Source organism: Dichotomopilus funicola (genome assembly GCF_033296635.1).
Source record: "Dichotomopilus funicola strain CBS 141.50 unplaced genomic scaffold C8A04scaffold_49, whole genome shotgun sequence".
In the NCBI taxonomy this organism is placed as follows: Eukaryota; Fungi; Ascomycota; class Sordariomycetes; order Sordariales; family Chaetomiaceae; genus Dichotomopilus; species Dichotomopilus funicola.
This window is the reverse complement of record NW_026944070.1, coordinates 190,153-210,237: the sequence shown is the minus strand read 5'-3', so window position 1 is coordinate 210,237 and position 20,085 is coordinate 190,153. Positions and strand designations below refer to the sequence as shown.

The 20,085-nt window shown below is 55.5% G+C and overlaps 6 protein-coding genes across 6 annotated transcripts; 2 read left to right on the top strand and 4 right to left on the bottom strand.

The window, feature by feature from the left end:
- Positions 1-1,263: 1,263 nt before the first annotated feature.
- Positions 1,264-5,731, bottom strand: C8A04DRAFT_30355 (Non-repetitive/WGA-negative nucleoporin C-terminal-domain-containing protein; the record flags this gene model as incomplete). Its single annotated transcript, XM_062781349.1, has 4 exons — positions 1,264-1,718; positions 1,795-5,166; positions 5,244-5,313; positions 5,414-5,731. The coding sequence occupies 4 exons, from the start codon at positions 5,729-5,731 to the stop codon at positions 1,264-1,266; spliced, it is 4,215 nt and encodes a 1,404-aa protein (XP_062635467.1).
- A 1,018-nt stretch (positions 5,732-6,749) lies between these two features.
- C8A04DRAFT_38612 (AFG1-like ATPase-domain-containing protein) lies at positions 6,750-12,017 on the top strand (the record flags this gene model as incomplete). The annotated part of the gene is made up of 4 exons (XM_062784285.1): positions 6,750-8,636; positions 10,255-10,785; positions 10,877-10,930; positions 11,016-12,017. The coding sequence occupies 4 exons, from the start codon at positions 6,750-6,752 to the stop codon at positions 12,015-12,017; spliced, it is 3,474 nt and encodes a 1,157-aa protein (XP_062635466.1).
- Positions 12,018-12,270: 253 nt separating this feature from the next.
- C8A04DRAFT_38611 (trafficking protein particle complex subunit 2-like protein) lies at positions 12,271-12,954 on the bottom strand (the record flags this gene model as incomplete). Its single annotated transcript, XM_062784284.1, has 2 exons — positions 12,271-12,822; positions 12,904-12,954. 2 exons carry the CDS (start codon positions 12,952-12,954, stop codon positions 12,271-12,273), a joined length of 603 nt encoding a protein of 200 aa, XP_062635465.1.
- Positions 12,955-13,339: 385 nt separating this feature from the next.
- On the bottom strand, positions 13,340-14,707 carry C8A04DRAFT_13535 (acyl transferase/acyl hydrolase/lysophospholipase; the record flags this gene model as incomplete). The annotated part of the gene is made up of 2 exons (XM_062777753.1): positions 13,340-14,433; positions 14,503-14,707. The coding sequence occupies 2 exons, from the start codon at positions 14,705-14,707 to the stop codon at positions 13,340-13,342; spliced, it is 1,299 nt and encodes a 432-aa protein (XP_062635464.1).
- A 748-nt stretch (positions 14,708-15,455) lies between these two features.
- On the top strand, positions 15,456-16,583 carry C8A04DRAFT_38609 (uncharacterized protein; the record flags this gene model as incomplete). Its single annotated transcript, XM_062784283.1, has 1 exon — positions 15,456-16,583. The coding sequence occupies one exon, from the start codon at positions 15,456-15,458 to the stop codon at positions 16,581-16,583; it is 1,128 nt and encodes a 375-aa protein (XP_062635463.1).
- A 619-nt stretch (positions 16,584-17,202) lies between these two features.
- C8A04DRAFT_13538 (beta-apo-4'-carotenal oxygenase) lies at positions 17,203-18,868 on the bottom strand (the record flags this gene model as incomplete). Its single annotated transcript, XM_062777755.1, has 2 exons — positions 17,203-17,615; positions 17,683-18,868. 2 exons carry the CDS (start codon positions 18,866-18,868, stop codon positions 17,203-17,205), a joined length of 1,599 nt encoding a protein of 532 aa, XP_062635462.1.
- Positions 18,869-20,085: the final 1,217 nt, after the last annotated feature.

Here is a 20,085-nt window from a genome sequence, read left to right as displayed (position 1 = left end):
GCATCCAAGTTGCAACGTCTTCGATGTAACCCAACCAACCATACCCATGCCAGCCCCAGTGACCTTGAGACCCGAGATCCTAGAAGAGAAGGGGAAAATCTCCGGCAGCATTCCATCCATCGTCGTCAAGGCATGTCTGTTGACGGCGCGAAACAAACAATTGACTTCATCCCTCCCTCATTTCACGGGCACGGGCACGGGCACAGGCAATCTCGCCAGCCCAGCCGAACCCACGTGCCAACAAATGAACCAAGGGGGCGTTGAGCTCGCCAGTCAACGCACGACATCTTCAGGTACATTTGATAATATACGTAGCTCTCACGCCCTATGACACCACATAGAACCACACACCCACAATACTCCGCAGAAAATAATTCATTCGCCGAGCCACCTACTCACATCTTCGCCACATGATTCGCTTTGCCTCACGTGAACGGTTCGAAACCACTCGGCCATATCCAGTGGCCAGTCAACAGTCTCCTTCCACCTTGGGCAGTAGAGGTGTGAGGGACGGCGCCAGGGCCAAGTTTATGCTGTGTTACTAGCACACGCCCTTGACTTCCCTTTCCGTTTCCCGGCCCGTTCACAGGACAGTACTGTGTCACACTTGAAGAATGGAAAGAAAAAGCATTTACTCAAACTCGCCGCGTTCGCTCACCGAGAACGATGAGACACAAAACTGACTGGTTAGTTGTCACGTTGTATATGATCACTACGATGACAGGAACTGCCCACAAGCACAGCACAACAAACAATTACACCAAAACAGGAAGTTCCGTATGCAAATGATGATATAATACCTTAATTATACAGCGTTTTTTCTGTGTTTCGTATAAATTTGGATAAAAAGCCCAGGATACGCCTTTCATACCGAACCCCCTCCGAAACCCAAAAGTTCTTTACAGTCAATCCTCTCCGATCTACAATATCGTAAACAATAGAAAAGAAATACAGAATGAGCGTCCAGTTTTGCACCGTCCGAAAAGGAAAATGAAACATGGTGGGAAAAAAGGAAGTCAGGTCGAGACGGGGTGGTGTGTGTGTGTGTGACAACCCCACCAATTTGTCTTGCCTATTACCGTCCTCTCCGTACCCTTCTCATTCCCCCGCGATTATGGGGAGGGATAGACACTCCTCAAAGAAAGAGAAAAATCAAAATAAACCCCAACCAGCCAGCGCGTGGGCCATGTCATGAAGAACCATCACACCACGTGCCTCCACTCCACCTCATAATGCTTAGGAAGGAAAACCGCTGTGTTTAGGTCAAAGCGCAAACAAACCGCCCGGCATCCTCCTTTCTCCAATGATCAGTGTGCCCCTCGCCGGGGAACCTGTCCCGTTCTCCTGGACCTGCGCACTATTCGCCTCTGCATTCCCGAACCCATACATGCTGTACCCATCCACACCTTCACTGGGCTGTGCAACATCCTTCAAGCGCTCCCGCGCCTGCTCATCCTCGGCTTGCTGCTCGGCCGTCAGCCTAGCGTAAGTAACGGCGACCGTCTTCTCGGCACACTCGCGTGTTGTGCGGTACCAGGCGTCGAGCTGGGCCTTGTCGATGGCCGTGCGCAGCTGCTTGTCCTCCCAGCGCATGGCGTCAAGGAGCTTGGCGCTGAAGCTGTCGTCCATGTTGTCGAAGCGGCGGTCTAGCGTCTCGGTGAAGACGCCAGCGGTGTCGGAAGGTTTGAGGAAAGGATGGAATCGCGGGTTTTGGTGTTCTGTGATGATGTTAGTGAACTTGTGTCTAATAGGGGGTGGATATGGAGAAGACGGAAAGAGTTGGAGAAAACATACGCGCATCAACAACCGCAAATAGGGTGTGGTAAGTGGCCGTCTCGCCGACCGTGGCCAGCTGGTCCAAGTCGTCCTTGTCATTCGTCTCATTGACGCGTTTCCAATCATCGCGCGTGAAACACCTCCGCCAAATCAACCGCTCGGCATCGGCCCGCTCGCTACCCTTCAGGCCGTACTGAGCAACCTGGAGCGCAAGGTAGAACTGGTCGCCAATGATGTCGCCGTGATTATCGGGCAGCGCGATCAGAGTGAGGAGGTCAATAAGCGTCAGCGGCTGCAGCGCTTCGTGGCGAAGCAGGCGCGACATAGCGTCGTTGAAGAGCTGGTGAAGTGCCTTTTGCCTCTTAGGGATCAGCACGGAATGCTCCTTAAGCGCAAGCTCGATCTCGGCCGCTTCGTCGACACCCTCCTGGATGGCCGGTAGAATTTGGTCGTAGAGCGAGTCTTGGATCTTGATGAGCTCCAAGGCATGGTCGATCTTCTCGAGGTTGGCGCCGTTCTTCCCTTCGCTCTCCGAGCCCGTGGTGCTGACTCCGTCGCCATTGACCACTTCGTCCGCAAGAAGGGCGAGCTTGCCCAGGCTGAGCTCAATCTTCTTGCTCCAGACCTGCTGCTCGCGGGTCAGGCCTAGGCCAAGCAGGGTCTCGGCCGCGTGGTCGATATCCTTCTCCCGCTCAACGTCATTGATCCATGAGATTTTGGCCAACTCCGGTTTGGTGCGGAGGAACTTGGTCGCGTAGCCATGTTTGTCGTGTTTGAAATCCAACACGGACTGGACGCCGCTGTATTCGAGTAGAACCTGGTACGCGCGGAACGCGAAATCCTCCTCATACTCGTCGAATAACTCACCCATACTTTGCTTCTTGGACTCCACAAGGTTATGGCTTTCTACCGCTTTGGCCTCGGGGGTGTTCGGATTCGAAACTACAGCCTCCAACGCAATAATCTGCGACACCACGACCTCGGCGAGCGAGTCAAACGCCTTGTATTCCTTGGCGAGTTCAATAGCCTCGTCCCACAAGTCGAGATCCTTAAGTTTTAGAATCTTGTTGTAGACATCCTCCTGATAAACGTGCTGATAGGCTCGGCCACGTTCCTGGGCTTGGGCGTCATCGCTCAATGAGGCCCAGGAAGAGAATTCATTCAGAGACGTAAGGTACTGGCTGGTTAACGAGGGCAAGAGACGGCGAGTTCCCTCGAGCAAGCGGGTATCTACCGGTGTGTCCTGGGGGGATTTATTAGAACACTGCTCCAGCCACTGATAGCAGAACTCGACCAGTCGCTTGAGATTGTTGACAATAAAGAAGGTGGCAGTCCAGGGTTCGGGTATAGCATTCCCGCCCGCGATTTCACTCGGGTTGATGCCGTAATGCGCCGCGTGGTCCGCTCGAAATCGGCGAGCCTCAAACAAGGCACCGGTGTTCATCGTGACGGCTTCCCAGACCAGGCGGTTGATGCCGATTTCGTCTGACAAGTTTTCAGTGTAGTGGTACTTGATGATCTGATAGGCCCAGGCGACAAAAATATCCAGCCTCCACACATCATTGATAAACCAGTGGCGCACGGGATCGACCTGGCCAACGGCCGGGTTCAGCTCAGTTTTTTGCTGTTCGTTGATGTAGACTGCGGTTTCAGAGATAAGCGTCCGCTTTTCCCCCATAGGGCGGTCGGCAGCAAACTGCTCGTGTTGTTTCCAAATCCAAGTCGCAACAGCCATCTTCTCGGAATTATAGAGAAGCATCCATCGAGTCCGTGGGTCCAAGTCGATGTTGAGTGAGTTGAGATAGGTAATCAGGTGTTCCAGAAAGGCAACTCTGGTCTTCATGTTGTTCTCGAGTGAGGCCGGTAGGTTGGCCACGAAGTGAGTTTTGGAACTCACAATCTCGTTGCTGAGCTCGATCGCCGCGTTGCCAATCTCTTCGTTGGAGAAGGGAAGGGCTCGGCGCCCCTTGAATACCAACGGGGTGCTCTCCTTGGTACCGAAAAACACAGCCTGTTCTAGCTTGCTCTTGGCCGTGACTTGAGGCGGCGCATCGCTCGCGAACCGATCGATGTCGGATAGAGCAACCCGGAGAGTCCCAACTCCTTGGAGCAGAAGCACAATGGAGGGGTTCTTGGTCCTATGGCGGTGCGGTCTTGGGTCGTCTTGCGTGTGCCTCACCTCGTTGGGTTCCTCGACCCCAGAGCCGACAACTTGAAGCGTCTCTTCGTCCTGAAAGTCTACCACGTCTTCGAAGGTGTGTGGTAAGATATGAGTGTCTTCCTGTAGCTGCGCATCCGGAGAGTCGGGTGGCGCAACCATCGACGCGATCACCACAGCCCTGGAAAAAACTAGGAACGCAACTAGTCCAGGTCGCGGAAGGTAGACCCGGGGCTTCTCAACAGCGCTCGAGCGGGTAGGGTTGGTATACGAGGACACCAGCCGTACATTCCCCACGCGAGGCCCCTCCGGACCCAAGACCACCTCAACTAGCGAGTATCGAGCTTGATGACCCCTAGAAAGTGATACGAGGAGCAGCGCATGTTGCAATGAGTCCTCCTCATGAGTCAGCGCTTCACTGAGGCGGCTAGCGCTCACATAGCGCTGTTCTAACCCACGTGGTACAAGAGTAAAGTCGTGCACCTCAAGCGACTCTTGCGAGAAGTTGGTAGTGAGTAGCGGGTCAGCCTTGTAGATTGCTTCCACTAGGCGGTCTCGGATATCAAAGTCCGCAAGAAGCTCGTGGTGACCACCGCGGTGGATCAACCACGAGTGGAGGCGCCCCTTGGTCGTGGCCGCTACTACCACACGCTCTCCGACCTTAGATCCCTGGCTAGTCCGCGCAGCCGCAATCTCGCCACGGAAGGCAGCGGAGCTCAGGGCATGGCGAATGGTGCCAAAGAAACCTAGAGCGTTGCCACCAAGAGCACCGCGGAGAAACTGGACGGTGATTGCGGGCCGCCCATGGGAATCCCTCACGCTCATATACGCCATTCGCCCGGTGCTGAAAACAAGGACGAAGCCGGCTGACCCGGCGTTGACGATTTGCGTGACATACTCGCCCGAGTACATTCCGGAAATCGAATCCTCAACACCAGTCCGTTGTTGGCGAATAAAGTCAAGCGTGGCTGCGCTCGAGATAGACTCCCAGTAGGCAATCTTGCCGCTCATGGGCATGACGATAACCAAGCCTGGCTCCTCGGATGAGGCGGCGGCGGTGACTAGAGATGCTACAGGAAGAGGGTCGGAGGCGTGTTTCGATGGGTATGGGAGGGTAAAGGTGAAGGTCTCGGGGGAAGATGTCGTCGATGTATAGGGCCAGACGAAGGCATGTGTGTGCGTCAGGCTCAATCCATAGCCTGTTGACGAGTAAATCGCGCCATGCTGCCGGTCTAAGTTAAGAACGAGTTAGCATTGTTTGCTTGCGGCTTGTATCTCCTGTAAAGCGGTATAGGGGCCTGGGTCTTACTCTGTGCATCGGCGCGTAGTCGGTCTGGAAGGGCTGGCAGCTTGCTAACTGTGAACGCATTGTTTGTTGTCTGACAGGATTTACATTTTGTTAGTTCACGGATGCGCTCCACATCGTACGAGTGGAAAGGAAGAGCTGGAAGAGGGAGAAAATATAAAAAACAGACGGACCAAAACAACGCTCCCATCTCCCTTGGCGAGTCGCTCACCCGGCTTGGGCTTCTTTGAGCGGACGCTAAGTTCCTTTCGCGTCGTTGTGGTGATGTTCTCCATGCCATCGCGCTTTGCCGTGTGAAGGTCGATCTTGTCAGGCTTGACCTCGTACATTTCCGGCTGCGGGTCGGGATCCACGAAACTCGTCTCGGGCGGCGGCACCCTTTGTCGCTTTGCTTTCGGTTGCTGTGTCGAGGGCTCGGACGTGCGTTGCCTGCGGCGACTGCTTCGTGTGCCTTTGGCTGGCCCGCCTTCTTGGACCGCCGAGGAAAACATTTTCGCGACCGGTTTGATGGATGCGCGGGTGGTGGGCGTTGAGGTTCGGCGCGAACTTGACGATGTTTGTGCACAAGCTCGGGGAAAGAAGCGAGGATCGTGGACCAAGGGCCTCAACAAATCATCGCTGGCCAAAACAGGACGGATGATGATGGAAAAACAGAAAAGAAGTGTATGAGTCGGGTCGCCAGCCGATGCTGTGAGGGCCCAAGTGTGACTGCGCTAAAAGCGAAAACAAGCGACCCAGCGAAAGGTTGAGAAGGGAATGGATCTCGACAAGGCGGGCAGAAAGCAGGAGTGACGAAGCCTTCATCGATTGGCCCTGTGTTGACTTTGGGCAAAAATTCCCGGGCTACCACTGGCTGAAGCTTGGACGTCGTGGAGCCAGCCCAGCAGCGCTGAACTTGCGCCGTTGCCAGCTCCTTCCTGCGCGTTCACATCAGATTGAGCGGTTCCACATTAAAGCGGGGCACGCGCACCCCCAAGTTTGACGCACGAACAACGCGGGCCAAATGCGACGCCCTGCAAACTGTTCCTGGCCCGTTTTTTTGGCCTCGATGGCCAATCAAGCCAATAGCGCAACCACTGTGTGCCGACTTATTAGAGATCTTGGCTCGGCCCGGGGCTTCTCTTTTTCAGAGTTGCCTCCTTACAGCTCACTGATAGTTGCGGGATGAACAGTGTCCTTTTATTTTGAAGAGGGAAATCTCATTTATTTATTAACTTTTCGTGACTGGCTTGGGCCACTTCCATCCCGGCATTGAGATCAATACTTGTTTTCTTAAGTATCTGGTGAAATCATCAACGTCGTCACCCGAGGTAAAGTTCACAGGTTACGGTTAATGGTGTTTTAGTTTCTAACTGAGGCCGTACATTTCAGCCGACCATAAGATACCTGTTTTGGATTATATTTTTCTTTATATTTTCATTTTCCACTCATCTTTCTCGCCATTCGCCACATTTTTGTTTTGCATCGTTTGTCTGCTTTCCCCTTTTCGCCCCGGGGCTCTAGCCGGCCATGAAGCGGGCCGCCACATCGGTGACCATTACCGACCCCTTCGTCAAGTACACCTCTCTCATCGCCACCGGCGTCTACAGCCCCGACACCGCCCAGTACCGCCTTGCCCACCACCTACAACAGGTGTACACCAGACTCAAAGACTACACCCCGTCACACGAGTACCGGACCCGCCTCCGCCAACTCGCGGCAGCCGTCGATGCGACTCGGAGAACTGATGTCGATGGCCGGGAGCTCGCAGCACCCACGCACCCGCTTCGACGGAACCCGCTATTTGCGAGATTTTTCTCGAGGGATGGTGGCGGAGACGGTGGGACGGGGGGTGGTAGTCTGGCGCTGGCGAGGGTCTTGACCAGCTATCAGGCTGCGCTGCATGTGGACTCGCCTAAGGGGCTGTTCCTGTCCGGGGAAGTTGGCACGGGCAAGTCGATGCTTCTGGACCTGCTGGCAGATGGTTTGCCGACGCGGCGGAAGAGGAGGTGGCATTTCAATACCTTCATGCTCCATACGTTTTCCAAGCTAGAGGAGTTCCGGAAAGCGAGGCCGCTGGTGTCGGCGGATAACCCAGAGTACTCGCTGCTGTGGATGGCCAAGGAGCTCGTGGAGGCGTCGCCTGTTTTATTTCTGGACGAATTCCAGCTGCCGGACAGAGCTGCGAGCAAGATCATGAGTAATTTGTTTGTGGCTTTCTTCCAGCTTGGTGGCGTGCTCGTGGCCTCCTCGAATCGGATGCCTGAGGAGTTGGAAAAGGCTACGGGGGGTTATTATTCACCACCAGCGACGGGGGGGTTGGTTGAACGGGTCTTGGGTCTTAGGAAGGGGCGGTTTGGGGGTGAGCTGTTTGGTCAGACGAGCGACTTTGCGGCGTTCTTGGAGGTGCTTAAAGCGCGGTGCGACTTTTGGCACATGGAGGGGACCCAGGATTGGAGAAGGAGGGAAAACCGCGAGGGTTGTGCTACGCGGACAATGCATCCTGCTGAACAAGTTCCTGGGGCACTACTTTCGTGGGAGTCAACGGGCGAGTCCAAGGAACCGGCTGTGTCAGTCGAAACGAAGACGCATCTACCGGCCATGTATTTCTCACCGTCTGACGGCGAGGAGGCTTGGGCGGCCGGACTACAACAGACGGTTACGGCAAACAAAACAGGCCAGAAAGCGGAAGATATCAAATGGGAACCCGCTACGTTGGTGGTGTACGGGAGGAAACTGGTCGTCCCCCGACAACGGGACGGAGTATCGAGCTGGGACTTTTCCGAGCTCGTCAGTTCCTTGGGACCAGCCGACTACGTCACATTAGCGTCCAACTACCACACATTCATTGTCGACCGCGTCCCGGTCCTGACGATGTCCATGAAAAACGAAGCGCGTCGGTTCATCACGTTACTGGATGCGCTCTACGAGTCCCGTTGCAAGCTGGTCATCCGAGCCGCAGCCGGACCTGACCATCTCTTCTTCCCCGAGACACAACAACCACCGACAAGTGCGGCAGCCGAGCACAACGGCCGAGAAGACAACGCCAGTACCGGCATCAACGCCAGCACCAACGATGACGCCACCTACTCAGAAACAATCGCCGAAGTTTACCAAGACCAAATGGCACCCTTCCGGCCCAACATCTCAACCTACGCCGAGTCCTCACCCAACGCCAAATACGACCCAGACCAAGACTCCGATTTTGGCAAGGAACAGGACCCCCGCATCGACTTCCGCAAAACGGGGGCCTTCACCGGCGAAGACGAGCGGTTCGCCTACAAGCGCGCGACAAGTCGGCTGTGGGAGATGTGTAGCGCGCAGTGGCACGCGCGGACGAACGAAGCAGGCGAAGGCGAAGGCGTATCGTGGTGGCAGCCGCTCCCAAAGGAGGCGCGACACTGGGAGGGGAGCGAGGTGTCTCGACCACCGCCGTCGGCTTTGGCGGAGCTGTCGTCGTCGTCGTCGTCGTCCAAGGAGGGGAAGCGGGTGTCGAGTGAGATCACGATGGGCGCAGCGGTGGAGTTGGAGGAGCCTGTTGGGTTGGAGCGGTTCCGGATTGCGAGGATGAGGAAGGGGGACCAGTAATCAACCTTCTTCTTCTCTTTATGTTTATTTTCTTCAGGGCTCTCGCATGTTTGCAGGAACCGTTTGCAGTGGGGGAAAGCCAAGCTGCTAGCTTCGTTTGTGCCGTCCCGGGAGCGGTACCCCAGAAGCCTGGACCCAGCGCGCTAGCGCAGGAGTGAAGACGTGCATGTCGTCATGTCTAGTATTGGTGAGAGCGGCGTGTGTGTGTCGTTGTTGCCGTTCCTGCTGTTGTTGTTGTCGTTATTGACTTTGTTGATGCTTCAAAACTTCGCGGTGGCCATAGAAACCCGAGAAGACACCGGTAACACACCACACACCCTTGATAACTTCCAGAACAAGGCGTCGGAATCATTAGCGCCAGGGCACCCTTTAAGGCACCTGTGGGTCCACAGTGTAACCCCCCGCGCTGTGAATTCCCGAATTTGGAGGATGCGATCGGAGAAAAAAGAGAAGCGTCAAGCGAGCCACGTTTTTGCCTTTTCTCCTGATTTCCTTCCCTCATTTCTCACCCACTCACAAAATCCGGCTTGTGTGATGCCAAAACAAGGCATACTTGATCGAATTTCATTGCTGTCTGTCCCAGTTTCATTACCATCCACACCACCCGAATAATAACCAAGAAGAAAAAAACACAGCGAAACTGCCGGATTCCCAGGTCCGGCCCTCCTCAACACCCCCGGCCGGAGTGGGCCAATGACCGTTCCCGGCTTCCCTCACAATTCCAAGAACGGTAACTCTCCACTAGCCGGAGCAAGTCTCCCCGCAGCGGCCAAGCCCCGAGAGCTCCCGGCAGGTCACTCCCCGGAACGCCGTCATCCCCCGCCCTTTTCGGAATATGGGGATGAGAGTGACTTGGCTTGGTATGGCCGCGCTCCGAACTACATCGTAACCGAGCCCGGGGATGGTTAGTAGAGGACGGAGAAATAATATTTGAGACTTTGGGGGGCACGCCGTCGTTTGTTGTGCGTAACAAGTGTCTAGCCTAGCCAGATCGAGAAAGCCCCCTTACCGAGGCTCTGTCATCGCTGGTGGTCTCCTTTGCTCTCTTGCGGTGCTTGAATCTGTGTAAGGGTGAGCAGCGTGTCGATCGTAGGGCCGAGAAAGAGTCCAGACATACCCCCAGAAGCACCCCAGACTTCCAGCAACCCCAGATCGGCCCCTCCAAGATCTTGGTACATACCTCTCACCAGCGTTACCACTCTCCCCTTACCCCAACCACTCTCCTAACTGTTCATTCGTGGTTTCCGGATGCCACCGTGATATCGTTGCCGACAACAAACTAGCCTACCTAGTAGATCATTTCGTGCCCCTTCACTTCTTCCCTTCAACACCATCTACCTACAGTAGAGCTCCTCATACCTCGTGTTAACCACACCTTACAACCTACACCTCCCACGCGTAACAGACACTAAACCGGATCAAATACAATCCCTAAAAAACCAACCAGCTAGACAGCAACCGGGCCGACACTCTCACGCCCCCGGCGCGGGGTGAACCGCGTTACCGAACCACCTCACCCCTCATCATCTCTCCATCCACCACTCAAAACGAAAGCATGGGCGAAAAGACCAAACTCCAAATGCTGATGCGCTCCCGCACAGGCCACGGCTATCGCCGTCGCCAGCTACGGCAGATCACACTCTTGGTCGGGGCTGTCCTAGCGTTATATTGTTTTATTTTTGTCTGGTCTACACCAACCTCATTATCACCATCATCATCGTCGTCGTCGCCATGGTCACGATCTTCCTCCAGATCAACATATCCAACATCCCGTTCGTCCTCGTCTTCAGCCTCCAAACACTCATCACGGACACCGCCAGCCGAGATTTTGAATAATCTGTCGCTGAACGAGGAGCAGTGCGAAGCATATTTCCCGGGGTTGACCAAGGAGCTTGACGATGTGGTGGCCGAGGGTCCGTTTGTGGTGAAGCAGCTGGGTGATTTTGGGCCCTTGCAGGGGCGGATTCGGAATGGACAGGTGGGTTTTTTTTTCTCATGCGGTTGGAGGGTACCCATCCCGAGTGTATTAAATTTAATTGAACCTCTGGTGCTAATCTTTGGATAACTAGATCTCTATCCTCCATGCGCAGCGCAAGGCTGATCTTTCGCGGGAGATGCTTAACGTAAGTCAACATCACCGGCTCAAACCGTTTAGTTCCCTCGGTTCCTGATCTCTGGACCTCTCAAGGTATACTAACATCCTTCTAGTCACGAACAGCCTCCTTACACCAACTCAACCGCGCCCTGCTCACTTCCCCTTCCCCGCTCCCAGACACCATCTTCACCCTCAACTTCCAAGACCAGCCCTTCGGCACCGCCTGGGCCTACTCACGCCACGCCGACCCAACCTTCCGCTCATCCGACCCCAACGCCCGCAGCTTCCTAATGCCTCACTTCTCCTTCTGGGCCTGGGACCTGCCCTTCATCGGCTCCATGTCGCGCGCAGCAGCCGCCATCACCGCGTTAGAGGATGAGTACACCGGTACCGGTACCGCAGGGGGCCGGGGCTGGAAGGACAAGATCGGCAAAGCCGTCTGGCGCGGCACGACCTGGTTCAACAGCGTGCATAGCCCGCGACTGCGGCAGAACCTGGTACTTGCCGCGCGGGGGAAACCGTGGGCGGACGTCGAAGCGCTGGACTGGCATCAGGGCAATAGTAAGAGCGCGAACAACGCGAGCAACGCGCTGCCGATCGAGGGGTTTTGCCGGTACAAATATGTCATCCACACCGAAGGGATCGCTTACAGTGGGCGGTTCCAGTTCCTGCAGATGTGCGCCAGCGTCGTGTTGACACCGCCGATCCAGTGGATGCAGCATGTTACGCATCTCGCTCGGCCGCTGTTTACGAGCGATCTGAGGCTCAAGGAGAAGAGCGGCGGGAAGCAGTGGACGCCGACGGATAAGATCAAGCGGGCCTGGCCGGTTGGATACTCGCCCGAGGAGGCGAATATTGTGTTTGTTGCGCCTGACTGGTCGGATCTGGAGGAGACCGTGGCCTGGTTGGAGGAGAACCCGGAGATTGCCGAGGGGATTGCGAGACGACAACGGGAAATGTTTGTGGGGGGTGGTTATTTCAGTCCCGCGGCCGAGACGTGTTACTGGCGGGCTATGGTGCGCGGATGGGCCAAGATGGGTAAGACGGAGGGTCAAGGGTGGGAGGAGGTTGAAGGTGTGACGTTTGAGACGTTTAGTCTGACGAATACCGTGTGATGGGTGCGTATTTGTCGTGTCTTTTGTTTTCGAAAATAGCGATTAGGGTCTTGGCGTTCGGCGGTATGTGGATGGTTCGAGAGGCTTGCGGCGTGTCTTGGTGTTGAGAACGGGACTGTATATATTGAACAGCGCTTGTGTATACCGTTTTGTTGTCTCCGCTTGTCCGTCCCCTGTTCCAGAGAGGCCTCTTAACGTCTAACACCCCAAACGCCAAATTCATGATGTCCCGTCACTTCTTTCGAGAGGCCCCTCACAAATTCGCAACCCCCGGCCCCCAGTTCTCCCCAATCCGCCTCAAATCCTCCGCAAACTTCCGACTCGTAATCCTCCTCCCACCCTGCCCCTTCGGCGGCGAGTGTTCATCCGGTTCAAAGAACGGATTCTGCAACAACTTAATATACGCCACCTGCATCGCCTTAAACACCACCCTCATCTCCCCTTCCCTCAACCCAACCCCCGTAGCACCCACATTATTACCCGCTCCTCCCCCTCCTCCAGCCCCGCCACCAACACCCGCGCCCGTCCCATCTAACCGCCGCCCTCTCATATCCACAATCGCCACAAACCGCGTGCCCGTATTCGTCTCGAACCCATACGCTGCCAGCCGATCGTCGACGGCATGGAGTAGGCCAAAGTCGCCGGTCAATCCGGTGCCTGCGGCCGCGTTCTGTCGGGCCCGCAGCTCAAAGACGTCGAGGGTGCTGGAGAGGATGAGGGAGAATTGTAGGGGGGTGCGGACAGGGCGGTAGGAGGAGGTGGACGGGTCGTAGGAGGGGAAGATGGTTGTTTGGAGGGGGTTGTTCTGGGAAAGGAGTTAGCTGTTGGGATGGGGGACTTGTTTGGGAAAAGTCATTGGGTTAAAGGTCGGTGTTGAGGCACTTACATTTCGGCCGATTACGCCGAGACAGGCGATCGAGGGGATGGTGGTCGCCATGCCGGCAACAGATGGGAGTTGTTGGAAAGTGAAAGATGGAGGATGATGTTGAACAGGTCAAAGCACCTGAAGCTCCAGCAAGGTGCTGCAGGGGTCCGCGAAGGGTTATGTGGGGCGAAAGAGCAGAGGTCGGGGAATACCGTCAAGGTTTCTTTCCGTTTCAAAACGGAATTTCTTTTCAAGATCGGGTCTCCCAATGCTGAGAATTGACTGAGAAACAAGAAACGAGGCCATTCCAAGGTAATCTAAAATGACATGATAATATCGAGCAATTGCTACCCAATGAGTGCCCCATAACAGGGCACGGCCAACGCCAGACCCCGGCCTAATATACACTAACTATAATACCAACACCAATATCAATACGGCCCTGGCCATTCCTCACTCACTCTCCTTCCTCATCGACAAAACACTCAGTCTCTTCCAAACCCCTCAACACCTCCTCAATCTCACTTGGATCCGTAATCGCCCACACACCGCCACCCTTGACCGTATCCTTCCCCCGCATACCCACCTCTTTCCCAACCAGGTTCCGCCCAACCTTCCCGGGTCCAATACCCACCCATCTCCTGACCCGCTGCTCCTGATCGAGATACTTGATGCTGTCCCACCACCGCACCGTCTCTAAACACCCCCTCGCTAGAAGATCCTTGAGGTCTGCCCGGCTGCTAAACGGCCGCGCCGTTACGTTGCTGATACAAGGCACCGTACCCGGCCATGCGACAATGTCCTCTCCTTCTTTCCCTTTCGCACGGCTAGTCCCCGCCAAGACCTTTTGCATGACTGACACTGCAGGCTTCATGATAGGGCTGTGAAACGGACTGTCACTCTTTAACCTCACGGCGCGTGGGTCGTGGCCGAGGAACTGCCGGACATGGGCTACCAGCGTCTTGATGCGCTCAATGTTGCCGCTCAATACAATCTGGTTCTTGCTGTTGATGTTGGCTATCAGCACCTGGTCGATCGGCGACCGGTCTTCGGCGCTCTCCGACTTGCTCCCGGGGCTGCTGTGGCCGACGAATTCGTGGATTGCGGCGATGAGCGATTGGAGATACGGGGGTTCCGTCACGATCGCCACCATGCCATACTCGCCGCCGTACTCCTCCTCGGCACGCCGGGTGGCCGCGGCCATAGCCTCTGCCCGTTTTTGCACCATGAAAAGGCTGTCTTCGAATTCGATGAAGCCGCTAGAGACCAGCGCCGCAAACTCGCCGAGAGAGTGGCCCAACGTAAAGTCAGCACGCTCGGCCGTCCGGAAGCCAAACTCCTTCTCGAGGATACGCATGATCAGGATCGAGGTGGCCATGATGGCCGGTTGCGCATTCGGTGTCGCATTCAGCACTCGCCCAGGCCCATTGTGTATTACGTCGGATAACTTGTACCCCACAATATGATCGATTTCCTGGATTATCGGTGTGGCCGTCGCGGGGAAGGCTTCCAGCCAGGACGTGAGCATGCCCACCTTCTGAACTCCTTGCCCTATTGAAGCCCGCGATAATCAGCGACTGGGGTAACGGGGGAGGGCCAGTAAGCAGTAATATAGCGCACCCGGAAAAAAGATGGCCGTTTTGGGGCGACCACTCCCCGTTGACGACGCATGACGAACATGTGTTTGCGACACCACGGCCCACTGCTGCTGCTGTCTCAAGCTCACGGACCCCAAGCTGGCGTCTACGCCTATACTTGCCCGTGGCCAGGGGCTAGCGGTGTTGCTGAGCACACGATAGGGACCGCGCCGCAGCAGCGGACTCATTCTCGCCGCCAACGTCGTCGCCGTTTTCGGAAGAGGTCGGAGGCACGCCCGGAAAACAAAATAAAAGAACAGAGGGGGAAACTCGTTGTCGCCAGCGGCCAGCCAGGGGAGTAGCTGGGACGTTTCAGGGCCGTCGTCTCATCGGATTGTATGGGGGTTGTGTGCTTGGTGGACTGCCCAATGTTTAGAAGGGAGGGAAGAAGACTCCCGGAGTCGGGAAAGCGCGGAGGGGTTCGGGACTCCCAGTTCGGTAAACATGGACGGACGGACAACATCGGCGGGACAGCGGGATGGCTCGCGGCCGTGACGCAGCTGAGACCCTGGAAACGGAGCCTCGGGCCCAGCAGTTGTGGGGAGGATCCGCGCAGGTGCGCCAACGGAGGCTGCAGTGGGGAGCAGCCGTGGGGCAGGGCTGGGAAACGTAACGTTTGGTATTGTGTAATTTACGCGGTATGGAGTACATGGTAATTTTTTATTCACACATGGGAAACTTCAAATCATTCACATGAAAGATTACAGCTCTCAAACGATTTCATGGTTCTTTCACACGACTCCCATCACCCAAAGCTTCAACTAGGCAGAGGCAACCTTAGACTTTGATGTTCGAACATAAGTCGGGAATTCGGTCGTCCGTACTACCATTCAACAAACCTCAATTCGATTTGTAGCAAAGACGACCAAAACGAGAAACAAAAAAAAGAAAAAAGCCAAAACCTCATTTTCGTCTCCACGAGAGACAACCACTACCATGCCCATCACCATCCTCCCACCAAAACCCGCCCGACCGCTCAACACCTCCCACGGCGCCCACCCCGAAGATGGCTCTTCCCTCTCCTCAGACGAATCCGACTCCGGCGGCGGAGGTGTCGGCCTTGACGACGGGGACATCTCCATGAACCTCCCCCCAACAACAACCACCACAAAAAACCCAGCCCACTCCTCCCATGCTCACTCCCTCGTCACCCCCGGCGAAAGCATCACCTCCGACCCGCAATGGATGCGCGGCCACGGCACCTACATCGCCACCGACACGACCGCCATCACCTCCTCCGTAGCAGGCACCATCACCCGCACCAACAAGCTCCTCTCCGTGCGCCCGCTCCGCGCCCGCTACACCCCGGAAGTCGGCGACCTCGTCGTCGGCCGCATAGTCGAAGTGCAAGCGAAACGGTGGCGTGTAGACGTCGGATCTACGCAACTTGCTGCCCTCCCGCTTAGCGCGATCAACTTACCCGGTGGTATCCTGCGCAAGCGGACGGAGACGGATGAGTTGCAGATTCGGACGTTTTTCGCGGAGGGGGATTTGGTGGTTGCTGAGGTGCAGCAGTTGTTTGGGGATGGCGGGGCTGTGCTGCATACGCGGTCGTTGAGGTATGGGAAGCTGCGGAATGGGGTTTTTGTGGCGGTTAGTGGGGTTGGTGGTGGCGGTGGGGTGGTGCGTAGTCGACGGCAGGTGTGGACGATGGATGTGGCGCAGGGGGCTGGCCAGGTGGATGTGATTTTGGGGGTGAACGGGTATGTGTGGATTAGCAAGCATGTTGAGACGCCTGCGGAACTGGAGGCGGGGGGTGCCACGGGTGCGGGTGCAGGTGCAGGTGCGGGCGTGGGGATCACGAATATGGAGGAAATCGTGAGCGCGACCATGTACTCGAGCCAGAACGATCCGATTGAGGTTGAGACGATGCGGGAGATTGCGAGGCTGCGTGGGGTGGTGATGGCGTTGGTGGAGAATGGGTTGAGGGTGGATGAGGATATGGTGGTTAAGGGGTATCATGAGGCTGTGGAGATGGCGTTGGCATCGGCGGACGGGCCGGAGGATGTCTATTTGGGTGATGAGAGGGGACAGCAGCTTGCTGCGGCGCTTACGGGGCTGTGAGCAAGCACCCTTTTTGTGGTGGTAATAAGTAAAATAAAATAAAAGTGATTACATTCAGCAAATGCCGACGCTCAAATCAAGTTCCGTCACAGTTCATAGGTAGGTGAGAACCGAGAGTCAACGACTCGAAAGTAGTCAAGACTGGTGAAATTAAAGCTACAGAATGATGATTCAGGAGCTTGGATATAAGTTAAGATACATAGGAAACTAGTTGAATGAGAATGAGCCAGCAAACCCCCCAAAGGCAAAGCATAGGCATAGGTACATCATCTGAGGAGTTACATGGGGTTTAGGTTAATACGACAGGCGGAACACCAGAATCCATCCTACGTCGTGGGTATCATTACCGAACCGAGCTAGATAAGCTCCGACTCGGCCGAACAACAAAGAGAGAGTGCCGCAGCCGGCCATCAGGTTGGAAACGAGAGCGGGACCGAGTGGGTTCTGAAAGGCTTCGCTAAGGCTTTTTATTCATCGTCTCCTATAGTACAAAGTATGACATTAGATTCCTGAACCAGCTGAGATACAACCGCAAAAATCCAAAAACGCGAGATACCCTCCTGGCAAGATCCAAAATGAAAAACAAGATTTAAGTTAATCAAGAAAAGGAAACAAAAGCCTAATTCCTAAGACCGCCGTGCGTGTAGAGATAGTGGGCGAGGAGGACAATCGCCCAGCGCATTAACGCACCTTTGGCGCTCTTGCCGCCCAGCCCGCAGACCACGCCGGTCCAGTACCCAAGGCCCTTGACGACCTTGCCGTTGCGATCGAAGTTGGGCTTCTTGTTGGTGAAGCGAGTGAGGAGCTTGAGCTTCTTGTAATCAAACGGCATGTATCGCACCGCGATGAGCTTCTCCGACCAACTGGGCGTCTCTGACACGGTACGGAAATGCGTAAACGCGTCGAAGCTGGCCTTGCCACGGTACGCGCCCCAGCCGCTGTCGCCAACACCGCCAAAGGGAATGGTGTTGACCGAAGCGTGGAAGAAAGCATCGTTGAGGGTTGCACCGCCCGATGTCATTTCGTTCAGGACTACGCAGGTATGTTAGTTTATTAAAGCACGAGATTTTGATCACGAATGTCAAGAACATGAACATACCCTTCTCGTTCTCGGCCTTGGAGCCAAATGAGAACAGAGATAACGGTGTACGGTGAACCAGGTTCGCTGTCGAAACAGCCTCATCGAGCGTGTTCACGGGGTAAATGCAGAAGATGGGCCCAAACGACTCCTCCTGCATCATCGAGTCGTTGACCGAGTTGACCAACACAGCGGTGGGCTCGATGAAGTTCTCCGTCTCATCCAATGAACCTCCCATGACGATTTTCCCCTGGGTATCGTCAAGCATCTTCTTGAGCCGCAGGAAGTGGCGCTTGTTGACAATGCGGCCAAGGTCTGGACTCGCCTGGGCGCCCTTGGGGAACATCTCCTTGTAGGCAGCGTTGAGGTGGGTGATGAAGGTGTCGACGAGATCCTTGTGGATGAGGATGTAGTTCTGAGATAGACAGACCTGGCCCGCGTTTACCGTCTTGCCCCAGAGCAGGCGCTTGGCAGCCAGAGCGAGGTTCGCATTCTTGGTGATGAAAGCAGGGTTCTTGCCACCGAGCTCAAGCACCACGGGAGTCAGGGTCTCGGCAGCCTTCTTCGCAATGATGGTGCCGACCGGGGCGCTGCCGGTGAAGAAGATTTTGTCCCACTTCTCGTTCATGAGCGCGTTCGTCTCGGGGATGGCTCCGTTAACCACGGCGAAGGCGCTGTTGTCAAGTCTCTCAGCGAGGAAAGTCTTCATCACCATTGCGCACTTGGGCGTCAGTTCCGAGGGTTTGAGAACCGCAGTACACCCAGCGGCGATGGCGCCAACCAGAGGAGCCAGGAGGAGCTGGATAGGGAAATTGTAGGGGCCGATGATGAGGACGGTGCCCAGAGGTTCTTTCCGAACGCGCCACGACATGAAGGAGTAAGTGAGCGGGACCGCGGGGGCACCCAATTTGTCGTCTTTGGCGAACTTGTCCAGGTGATCAAGCATGAACATGCAGTCCTTCTTCATCCAGTCAATCTCCGTGAGGGTGGCCTCAAAGTCGGATTTTCCCAAGTCATCCTTCAGGGCGGCGACAAGCTGGGGTGTATAGTCCTCAACCGCCCAGTACAGTTTGCGCAGTTGTGCCTTGCGCCATTCCAAGTTCTTGGTCTTGTGAGTCCGGAAGGTGCCGCGCGCCGTGCTGGCGATGCCGGGAATGGCGTCCAGCGCCGTATGTTCAAAATCCGCAATCTTGCCGTTGGTAGCCATGACTGCGTCGAGTCGTATGTATGTAGCTGCAGGTTCGGTGGTACCTATCGCGTGCGTGGAAGTCCCCAGGCGCATGCGGTCGTCGCTTGGAAGCGATGTAAGAAATGATGAAAAAAGATTGAGGCGAGATGGGTAGGTCGATAGATTGAGGAAGAAATCAACAGGAAAGAGTGAAAGTGAACGGATCACAGAGGAAAATGAGGGGTTGTTGGCTCAAGAACAGGATCACATTCCAGCGCCAGTGGTACACGTAGTTGTATGATGGCACAAGTCGGGATCGTCCCGATCCTAAGGGATATTGTCCAGCCAAAAAGTTCTGCGGGTGGGTTGGAATGCAGGGATCCCTCACCGAACGAGAAACCATGAGACGAAAGCCGAGGCAGGACGAACCCCACTACCTCGTGCGGAGGTTCGGACTGACTAGTGCTGCCCTGGGTTATGGCCCTGGGCTAACGTTTTTAGCAGGGGCGAAAGACGACAATGTTTTCGATACTTGGCAGGTCCCGAGTCCGTTGTCATCCCCATCGAGCCGAGAAGTTGGGGTTTGGAAAGGATGGGTGGGACCCCGGAGCGGGAGCTCGGACGAACTTTTGCTCCACGAGGTGGGTTAGGATATTTCCTGGGCAACATTCGTTTGTTTCTTCTTTTCTATCCCTTGAAAACGCCACAGCGCTCGCTAACTCAGGCCAAAATGGAACAAACCAACATACTTCGTGTTATGTACACACTACACTAGAGTTTACGGAACTCCCAGCAAACCTCTGTTTGCGTGCGAGACTCAGCTCAATTCTCATATTTGTCGATGTCGAATGTTTGTCGATTTCGAACCGACCCTCTTGCTCTAACCTTCCATGCATGCTGCAGGCCGGAAGCTTGTGCGGAATGGGAAGTCAAGACGAAGGTTCATGCGAATGAACGCTGCCGATTGCCCCGTGCCCCCTCTTCCCCACAGACCTTGCGAGGCGACCCCAAATTTGGCGGAGACTGCCGAGGCTCCCAGGAACTGGATCTGGGGACGCTCTCTTTCAGCTGATGAAACCATCTACCATTGGGGGAACGCAAGTTTGTGAATCCTAGCCGAGCGGCCAGGACGACACAAAAAGGAAAGTCGGCCGTGGACAGTGGAAATGGGAGGCCATGCCTCTCTGCTCATTTGATTTGCATGCTCGCTTTTCCCGTCAAATTGATATTCATCCCAATCTCCAGATGAGCGAGCA